The following is an 11,320-nucleotide window of genomic DNA, read 5'->3' on the forward strand; positions in this document are numbered from 1 at the left end:
GCACAAAGGAATGTGTCCCACCATTTAATTTCTTGTGAACAATATGCGTCACTAATTTTACAGTTGTGGCTTCTTGTCAATTGTATAGTACATAACATTATAATGCTCACGTTAAAACCATTACCAAACATTAATCAGACAAAACGCTTCTATTCACACTAAAATCGTTTCTTCAATTCCCGTCGTATTGTAACGTGCAAAGTAGATTTCCGCCCGGACAGTCATTACAAAACATAACGAGGTTCGCGCAATTATGTCCCAGTTTGGCGCCAATTTCACCGCCTGGACAGTTTAACAGCTGATCACTTGTGGCCGTTTATTGACTTGGCCATAGAGTTCTACCTCATTATTTAACCATCGACCATTCTTCTATTGGCCTAATCGATGCTAGACCACTTTAATTGATTGCCTCTTATTTCTGTCTCGGTATTTGCCCACAATTCTCCCGTCTGCTGTATCGTAAGTTGTCTGGATGTTTCCCTTGCAGAGGTATGCTTTTCGTGTATAATCTTTGACTATGGATAGTGCTAGATATTAAACTGCCATGTTTAAGTTGACACCAGATTTAGAATAGAAGATTAATACAAGATTAGATTGTTTATCAGACTGTTAAATATGTCTCGCTCTTACAACTGTAACTTATTTACCTTCGATAACAATGCCTCGTGTAAATTTTAGGCTTGAAACTGTTTGTGTAGGTGCCATGATTTGGCAATGAAGAATATTATAAATACCATAAAAATATAGATAAAAAATATATAAAATATAGAATAAAATAATGACAGATTTAGTCGAATTGTGCCTCCGACATTGTGTCCTGCTGGCAATCACGGATTTCTTGTGTATGCACAAAGTATTTAAAAAATACAAACTGAAAGATCAACTTGTTACTGTATAAACAAAAGCATCATATAAGTAAGCTAAACTCTCGCAGTATATAAAGCTTAAAAGAACTTTTCTAGCAATCCAGTCTTTGAATTCTCTTTTTCAGTAAGCCCTAACTCTCCCCATTTCTCTAAGGTTTCTGAAAACCGTGAATTGTGAATACGCAAACATTCAAAATTGTTCTTAATTCTTGACCCGGTATAACATTTACTTAACATTAGGATTTCAAATCATACACTATGCAGACGAGATAAAGCTACTGATATAACGGGTTTATAACATGTTAAACTGACTTGATACATAATCTTATCGACACATCTCCTAACGGCATTTAACGACATGGGCGTTAAGACATTATCATTTCCACTTGAAGATTATTGTCGTATGTTCTGGAAACGGAATATTCGTCCAAGAATCTTTTGAATCAATCAATAAATTTTCTTTATTGAGATTTCGTTAAGAAAGACAATAGTGTCGTATGCATTGATTGAAATTTAAATTTTCATCTTGCTTCAACTTTGATCAAAGAATTCCTTTAGTGAGTAGAATGGTTGATCCATTAGCCAGTCTTTGAGTTTCCTCTTCAAGTCTTGATTTTTTAAGATCTTCAAGTGGTTGGACGGGCCTTTCGTCCCATGTAGGTAGGATTCCCGGTATAGATTTTTTCCGAAGTTGCAGTATACTTTTAAGGTTCTGTTCTTTGGTTCCACCCCAGACCACTAATCCATATCTTATGAGGGACTCTACTAAGGCATAGTATGCAGTCTTGGGTGCTTCCTGTCCTCCTATCCATTTAATTCTACGCATTACATAAATTCCTGATCCTATTTTTTTTTGCACCTAGACTATTCACATGTTCTGTCCAAGAGAGTTTATCATCGATGGTCATGCCTAGTAGTTTGGACTGCACAAGGCTTCTGTACAATGTAAAGTTCCAAAAATGTCAGTAACAACAAACCTTTTTGCATTTCGCACCAATCCACCGTCCATTTTGGTATTAGCATTGTTGCGCATGTTGCGATTTCTAATTTCTTAGACCTATCTAATTTAGTTTTTAAGTAACCATCTTTACTTTTCTAGCCAATCGATTTAGTACTATAGTACTTGTGGTTTAATATAACTACGGAATATTACCGCATGATTTTGTAAACCATTTGTTTCTTTCTGCAAACAGTTTTTTTCTATGTTAATTTATTTTTCTCAATAGACTGGCGTCTCGAAAAATCTAGTTTTGTGTGTAATAATTAAAATAAATCTCAATTGATCGTGCTATTTTAATCAAGACATTAAAACATTTAGCTGCCAAAAACGTGGATTTGACAGTTTGCTATGACAAACATAATCTCAGTTGAGGACAGCTCATGTTAAAGGACTAAACGTTTTCGCAACTCAACACTAGAGCTGTGGTGTGGAATCTTAATAATGTGGAGAGAGAGAAGGTCTAGTACTGTATCCACAAAAACCTCCGCAACCCCTCCCCCCCTCGTCACAAAGTGGACAAGGCAAGGGCCTTCTCCAAGAAAACTTAATTCTGGCCTCTGTCCCTTATTCTTTCTACGTTGACCGCAGTATTTATTCTTGTCAAAAAACTAACAAAACACAAATTATCCCTCATTTGAGTTATTTTAATTATATAATACATTAGTGTATCTCGTTGATTTAGCCATATTGACAAAACACAATTCAATGTATTAGCCAATTTTACATGGTAAAACGGTATGTTATTATAAAAATTAAATTAAAATGGATTTACACCCGAAAGCGAGAAATGATTCCGTTACAGAATAGGATCAGGACAAGACTCGATATCCGAAACAGGTAGATTTCAAAATCCATCCCGAATTAATATCACACTCCTTCATAGAAAAATAATTGATTTTTATATAACACATTTTTGTGCGGGAGTAACCTTTATAAATCGTCACTCTGACGATTGAAATGTTATGAAATAAGAATATTTTGTTTACATTATATAAAAATATTGTCTGTTTGCTTTGGGCTATATTGTTAAAACAAAACTTTCCCTATGGTAATAGATTTTCTCTATTTCAGTTATGCAAAATTACTGTGTCGAAACCTACGAAGAAAACACTTTTTAGGTGAGTTTTTAAAATACAAATAAACAATGCCAAGTCCGTTATCTAAAACTACCAACCCCCAAAAATTAAACAAAAATTCCAATATCTTGTTCTATTCTTATATTAAAAATTTTTAAAGAAAATGAAAGACATATAAATTTAAAAAAAGAATTGTCTTATATTAGAAACGCGTTGAGATTTTGTATTGAGAAGAATGTAAGGAATTCGTAATTTAACGTTCCAATAGAATGCATGAATCAATGTTTCGGCAACTTTGGTTGGGAATGAAAACCAAACTTGAATATGTGTGGCCCAAGTACATGGTGAGGCAGTGAAACGGTACGGTTTCTAAATCAATTATTGGTGATTTTTCAAAATCGTACCGTTTCACTGCCTCACCCTGTACTTGGGCCACACATATTCAAGTTTTATGTTTTTTTTTACTTAAATCCCTATTCATCAGTGAAAATTGACGTTTCGCCTTAAAAATAATAATTTGTTGAAATAGTCTACAGTGTCAGTAAAATGGCGTCTTTGGTTTTTTACACTTTTTTTTAATTTGGAGACGAATTCTACTCATGACGTTTCGTAGCATTTGCAAAAGGTCTGCAATCTTTTTGTAACGCTTAGTTCTGCTAGCAGTGGCTTCAAAGCTATTTAATCCAAGTGTGGTTCTTTGTATTTTCCTTGGAAAATGAAAATACAGGAATCACCATTGTATTAATATGACAATTAATCCGTAGAACTAAATTGATTTTGTGACTAGAGTACAAGCTTTTACTATTTAATCAATGGTACAAGTAAAGTTATTAATTAACAGCTATGAGGGAACTCATAACAGTACCGTGTGATGATACCACGATTGATCGCGTCCGCAAGTGTATAGAATTTAAACCTAATTATTATTTGTATTCCTACTTTCATCATAGGTCTTGTTCTAAGTGACCTATTTTAACCTACTACTATGCTGTTGATATTTAATTTCTCAAATACAAATCTGTTCGACAGGTTATAAATGAGGTATCGACCAAACTTTCATTAGTCTTGGGGTGACGCTAGAAATTCTATACGTTCCTCAACAGACATGTCATTCAATCCGAGTGGGTTTGCATATTTTGTTTAAATAGTCTCCTCAAATTTCCAGACCAAATCTTATCAAAGAAGGTTAAACCTATATAGTATAATCGATCTGTTTGGGATTCATAGCTATCAGTTTTACTCCTTTGATAAGAAGTGATAAAATATCTCAAGTATCGAGTACTTAGCCTCCAATAGTACGATATCATTGATTAGAGGTTAATTTAAATTGATTTGATAAGCTGGGTAATCCGTTTTACCTTGGGATTACCACAATTAATTGTTTTCGAAACTGACGAGTGTTCAGATAACATTTGCTTCTACATTTAATTGTTAACTTAGATGAGGTATTGTATTCTTTTAACGTATAGTTTGAAATGATCATTAAGTGTAATTTGGTTTTTTTGTGGTCCTCCAAACAGTGACGGGTGGCGTCGTCCTGTAATCCAGCTACTAGGAGGTCACGAATTGTGGTTATTTATAGGCATGTACTGAGGATGTGATACTCCCTGTTGTGGATTAACGTCCGCACTAGTAAGTACTACTACTATCCACAGTACTATCCTGATAATCAGACCAATTCGTATATACCAAGGCAAAATGTGGTTCGGATTCCACTATAAACTGTAGGTCCCTTAGTTGCCATTAGCTGTATGGGCTATTAATTAACAGCTGTGTCTAAGGAATGTCAGCCTTAGTCACTAACAAGACTACATACCTACACTCATCTCCATTCATACTTGGCTTAAAATACCTACTTTGTATGGTCGCCATTTCATTGAACAGTATTAACAGTGTATTTGTAGTCTGAATTCTATTGAACGCAAATAAAGTGCATAATATTTAATATTCAGGATAGCTTAGTGCTTCACCTACGCATTCGATTCTATACCATATATAAACATTGGTAATACAAGTTGACTATTAATTTTTTTTAGAAAACCACTTTCATTACCGCTAACTACGTAATTACGTAATATTTTTAAAAATCGAACCTGTTCTTTAACACTTGTTAACGTTGGGACATATTTACTTAAAATGTTTACTTTGGTTAATTTTTTTTCCGTAATTCCTACTCTCCCGTTTATCCGACCTTACCGCGTCCGGTCGGATAACCGAGTCTGCTGTATTGAGCAGGGCCGTGTGTGGGTAAGATGGATATACTGTTGAATGTGTCTGACTCTTAAGACTAACACGAAAACATGCCGTGCACCTATCATATATCACTCTAACTGATGAATATGCAGACCCCCGTACTTGGCTGGGGTTCATTGGAGTAATGCTCGGGTGTACTGGATAAAGCTACGTATTAAAACTCAAACTTTTAATTGGTTTTTGACAAATTGTGATCCATCTGTATTAATTTGATATCTGTCATTAAATTATAGGCTTATAATTGAGTAATTTGTCAAACTGAGTATTAAAATTGTTTAATAAACACCATTTTAAAGATACTGTACACATAATATGTTATAGGAAATACAATCTTTTAGTTTTTAGTGTCATTGCAATTAATGAACACTTTATACTATTATTACTACGAAAGATATTTTGCCCGATAGCACGTGTTAGGGGAATGGAAAAATTGAAGTTTGTCGCTAGTCTAGTGGTATTAGGGTGTGATGAGTACCGCACCCAACCCCGGCTTATTCATTCTGAGAATAATTTCCCAACCGCGGACATGGTTAAACGGAAAACTGTTTTTTCTTGGAAGCTAAATCAGCGGGTCGATTTTTGAACCGAGATTTTATTCCCGCGATCACCAAGAGCTTCTTCAAAGATTCATTGACAATCTCGATTTTGCCACGATCGCAGGAGATAAAAATGGAGGAACCGTAAAAAATGTTCACAATTTCTCTAAAACCACAGGAAACGTTCATTATTTGTCGAGACCGTGGGAGATAAAGATTATGTCACTGCAAACTGGGAAGATGTCTCCGCAATCGCCCAAGATGTTCTCTATTTCGCCGTGAACATTATAGTACTGTATAACACTAATATTTGTTTAATCAATACTTCCCACGTCTGTTGTTACTCTTTACAGTGTTGTTATGTTGCAGGGAGATGCGGTAACAGCATGATGTTGCTGGAGCGGCGGACCTACCCTCTCTTGGCCGTGGTGCTGACGGCGACCTTCGTCTGTGTGTCTGTCTGGCGGATGTCCGGCGGTTGTCCAGGGCCTCCCTACTGTGTGCTGGAGTCTCCAGTATCAGCCAACTACCTGCTGCTGGACCCTAGCAACGTCAGCAGAGTCACAGAGCCCTACGATCTCTCCCTGCTAGGCCCTCATGATCGTCACTTCCTCATTGACTTGCACAACTTCACATTCCACATGAATGACCCCGTCTGCAACTCCTCCTCCCCACCGCTGTTCGTCGTGATCATCCACTCCGCGCCCTCCAACTGGGAGAACCGAAGATCCATCCGGAGCACGTGGGGTCAATCCGCACACCTAGTTTTTCTCGTGGGAGAGACAGATTCCGTTGACACACAAACCGCTCTAGAGCGCGAAAACGACGAACACCACGATTTAGTTCAGGGTAGTTTTAAAGACTCTTATAGAAATCTTACGTACAAACACGTGTTGGGACTGAAGTGGGCGACGTACCATTGTCCGGACGCCAAGTACGTGCTGAAGACTGACGACGACGTGTTCGTCAACACGCCGTTCCTAGAGGAGTTCCTTACCCGAGAGTTGTCTGCTCTAGGCGCTCGTAGACTGGTGCTGTGCGAGGTCCTCTCCGGGTCCATCGTCAAGAGATCCTACAGGTCCAAGTGGCGGGTGAGCCACCGGGAGTACAAGAACCGTTGGTATCCTGACTATTGCACGGGATGGGCCATCCTCTACTCGCCGGACGCCGTCTTCAGGCTGTACCGGGAGGCTCAGCGCAGTGAGTACTTCTGGATAGACGATGTCCACGTGACAGGCACCTTGATGAGTCGCGCCAATCTGACCCACACCGACGTAGGATCCCTAGGCGCTTCTGAGCCTCGCGTCCTCGGCATGATGAGGAATAACCAACTGGACGACTTCCTGTTCAGCTTGCTCTCGCCAATCTACTATCCCGGACTCTGGGATATGGTCAACACCCTCCCCAGGACCTCTCACCCCCACCAAACTGACTCCTCCCCTCAGACATGGACTGGCTATGGAGTCAATAGGTAGTGCTCACCACCACAGAGTTCTTCTAGTCCCATTGATATTCATTTATGTTTCCTGTCTAGTGAATTTTACTTAGTTGTAGTTATATTAAGTTGTTTAAGTCTGCTGTGCATTTATATATCTTGTATATATTAATATAGGGAAAATGTGAACTTAAGACTGTTTGTCAGTATTCGGCATGACGTATGAATATATGCCCTTCGCCTAAATGATCGCCATCAATTAACGGTCGTTATCACTTATTCAGCTTAAAATATGTAACATTTCTCTCTTACCCAAGATCGACTTGTAATCTAAAAAAATGTGCCCATGGAAAAATCTAGCTTCATTTAATCATTTTATTATTACTTGTATATATTGTGTAAGCTTTAAAAATCATTACTTACTTATATTTTATCGGTAATTTAAATGTCTAAAAACGGAGTAATATTCTTACAATAATAATTTACGTCAACTTTTGCGATAATAAAATTGAACTAATTTTTACCGTCACTATTTACTATTTGGTCTAGCTTTAGTCCATTGTAACCTTTCAAACCCCAAATTTTAATCTTCTGTCGCGATTTGACAAATTAAAAGAGACCCTAGGTATGATTGTGTAGTTTCTGTTCACACTGTGCTAATATAATTAATTAATTAATTATATTAAGAATTATATTATTAATTATATTAATTAATTAATTTGTAATTAATTTGATAATCAAATTAAGTAGTTAAAATAAAATGCCATAACCTATGTCAAATGGTGTCTATGTTTATGTTATGATTTCGGGGTATATTATTTAATTCGTGTATCTCTTGTAAGCTAGATAATTGTCCCAAAGCATAGGAAATTTGTTCGATATGTGTTCTTGATTTCCAATAAGATAGATGTTCAAGGGACCAAGAATGGCATTTATGTTTGATCGATTTTGTTTTTTATGTTTTATGGAGTTAGTTAAATAAGTGTGTGCCAAAGGTTAAATTCTGTTAGTGTAGTTTATTTATAATTGATTCTAAGTAGTATATGATAGTGCAATGTTATTCCATGAATTTGGTTTATGACTTGGTGGTTATTTAAGCTCAAAATATATGTAATACCTACAAAGGTATAAACAATTTAAAGAGTCTTGTTAGAAAAAATAAATTTAGTATTTTGGAATGCAAAGGACTTTACATTGTTAAATAAGTCCAATACTTATGCTTATTGTTATAAAAAGTAACAACCAAGGCTGCAACTATGGGTTTTTTAAAACAATTCAAAGCAGCATTTAATGCCTACCTATGGATTTCAACTTACACGTAGGCTACTATTCAATTCATTAGTTTTCTTAGCATCATATGGTTATTCACGTTGTATCATTCGTCCAATAAATATTATTTCTATAATTATCGAAATATAGTTATTTATGTATAATAATGTTATAAGATAATATATAGAGGAAATATATTTTAAAATTGAAGTAAATATAATTGGTCAGTTGAGCCGTTATTTTACTCATGTAGCTCTAAATAATTCTGAAAATTGTTAATATGTATATTAGGTAGCATATAATTTTTTATGAAAACATATGTGTCTGTTGTAGTGGAAATTTATTGCAATTTAGAAAGCATTGTAAATACACAATCTAGTTTTGAAATTAAATGTGTATGAAGTTAAATAAATTATATTATAGAAAATGTACTGTTACATTCAGTTTAGGGGCCCACATGTAAGCATAGTAAACTTGAAGGATCCCTAATGTTGTGTAAATGTTTTCAGTAATATTTTTTCCTCTGCATTCAGACTTGACTCAGTTTACAAACTCAGATGGAATTATTCGATTTAAGTCTAATTTTTGCTCTTTCCAGTCATCCATCATCCCGACTTTCTTCCTTACAAACAATGAATTTCGCTAAGTATTCCTGTTACAAAACGTCTGTGTCTGGCGACAAAACTACACTGTTATGTTTCAATGCAATGTTTTGTAATCACAATCAGCTGTAAGCATCGCTTATACCCTTGTGTTAATGTTAATGTTGTTATCACTGACGTTCTGCTGTTTGATGTATCCAGCAGTTGTGCCAACAATATGTTGTAAATCCTAGAGGTGAAATTTGGAAAATATTGTACGTTTTACTTGTAAAAGCTAAGTGTTTAATAAGTTTGTTAATCGAAAATAATTACTTATCAGCAAGAGACAACCGTGTTGTCGTTGTATATTTACTAGATTGACTTTACTACTTTATTGACTTAGGTTTCTCAACTATAAGTTATCTATATGTAATGTAGGCTACTGTATTACATTTTACAATCAGGATTAAACTGACAAACACTAATTTTTCATTTCACCAGATAACACTGACTTAGTTTACAGCTACAGTATGCCTACTTCGGAATTACTATTGTGTATTCATTTTCGAACTACCTATATTTACTGTATAGATCCAATCTGTTAAGCACCTCAAGTTTTTACAATCAACGCTATCTTTGTTCATGTTTCAAGTTGGCAATCTTGATGTTTATGAGTCGTGCCAACCTGATGTACCAGCTGATTGTGTATGAGATGCTTGACCCCTAGGTTAAGTCGCTGTTTCGTCTATTGTTGTTGTGTCTTACTGCTCAATTAATGTTAAGCTGGGATCACATTGAGATATCTGTGAGGGAAGTGCATCAGGCCCGCTTGTGCCTTGCTGTCTCTTCACTTGCATTATATTTTTCGATTGATTTGAATAAGAAGTCTCGTGCGACCTGTAGCGCAGCCTTTCAGTCAGACGTAGCATAGGAAAAGGCTAGTGAGCTAACCGTACTTAGTTACGTTAACGAACCTACGTAGGTTTAGTGGATTCGAGTACATTCGCGTTGATTTGTAGCTGTAGTATTTATTTATTTATGTGCCAACCGTATGTATAAGGTATGTATAAGGTCGAGGTGAACTAAGGAGGGTTAAAATAGTTTTCTTTATATTCAATCTCGTTGTATTCGATATTTGCAAACCTTGTGTAGATTCTGAGTAAGTTTAGGGACAGTTGCTAATATACAGGTTTAAATTTGTTTATCTATGTAATACCACAACGTAATAAATATTCTTCTTCAATATTTTGTGTTGCATTTTCTTGCCAGTTTCTTTCACATTTTTTACACTCAATAAAAATGCATGGTATGTAAAATGTATAGAAGAGTTTGCACTCAAATTATAGACTCACAATTCTATGAAACCATTTATTTGAATGTACCGGCCTTGCAGGTTAATCAGCGAAATCGCTCAGTGCCCTTATGACTTAGCCAATACAACAACACGACGTCAGTTAGTGATTTCTCCAGCCCTCAAATCTAAAAAATATAAATAATATAACATTGAGATTATAATTTATATGCTCTAGCGAGTGATTTTAAGTGGTTGTACATCAAAATTTTCATACGAAACGAATGGATTTTTTATATCCATTGCATTAAAAACCTAATCCAGAAATTCAATAAAAACTAAAACTAGATAATTTGCATAATCATGAATGCTGACGTTTTGTGTACCTCATAATACATATAATTTAAAATATTTGTTTTATTAAGTTGCCCAATGAGTACATCCTGGAGGTAATCCATAAAATCAAGTATAAGAGTAAAATGTACTTTTAAACCAAGATGTTGGGAGTTCAAATAAGTTCTACTATTCCATTTAAGTTTTTTGTATTGCTGTCCAGTAAATGCATATCTTTGTTGAAAGTGACCAATCAGGAAAGTTCCTCCTGTGAGCCGAAACAACTTCCTGATCATCGATCCATCAAGAGAATGCCTACATGAAATGCATGTGGCTGCATAAGCACAATAACCTACGCCAGCAGTGAACGCTGCCAATTGCCTTCACACTGAGGTTGGTAGAATACCAGATGATCTACAGGGTTATTCTAAATGATGGACCCATTTTTAATGCTTTATTATTTTTATACTATTAAACTTACCGCTATAAAATACACATCAAACGAAAAAGCAACTCAAAGAGTTTATGCCTTCCAAAGACACATAATTTAACAAAATCGATCCAACAGAACTGTAGATTTAATTTTACAAAGTTAAAAACTAAAAAGAAATCTCCAACTTTTTTTACCACTATAAAATTGGAGATTACTTGACGTTTTTGCCAATAACCTTTAAATGGTG

The 11,320-nt window shown here is 35.5% G+C and overlaps 1 protein-coding gene across 3 annotated transcripts in view; it reads left to right on the plus strand.

Annotated features, from left to right (window-relative positions):
* The window catches only part of LOC128994943 (beta-1,3-galactosyltransferase 5-like), a 28,083-nt gene extending 17,822 nt beyond the window's left edge, over window positions 1-10,261 (plus strand). The window contains exons 2-3 of one of the 3 annotated variants that reach the window (XM_054419790.1): window positions 2,938-2,984; window positions 6,101-10,261. In XM_054419790.1, the coding sequence (XP_054275765.1) occupies window positions 6,118-7,206 (1,089 nt within the window). In that variant the 5' untranslated portion in view covers window positions 2,938-2,984; window positions 6,101-6,117 and the 3' untranslated portion in view covers window positions 7,207-10,261. Of the gene's footprint in view, window positions 1-2,937; window positions 2,985-6,084 lie in introns of all 3 variants that reach the window. The other 2 variants (XM_054419791.1, XM_054419789.1) reach the window with 2 other exon arrangements.
* Window positions 10,262-11,320: the final 1,059 nt, after the last annotated feature.

This window comes from Macrosteles quadrilineatus, unplaced genomic scaffold (assembly GCF_028750875.1).
Source record: "Macrosteles quadrilineatus isolate MER2022 unplaced genomic scaffold, UCM_ALF_1.0 Scaffold_5__1_contigs__length_97177068, whole genome shotgun sequence".
NCBI lineage: Eukaryota > Metazoa > Arthropoda > Insecta > Hemiptera > Cicadellidae > Macrosteles > Macrosteles quadrilineatus.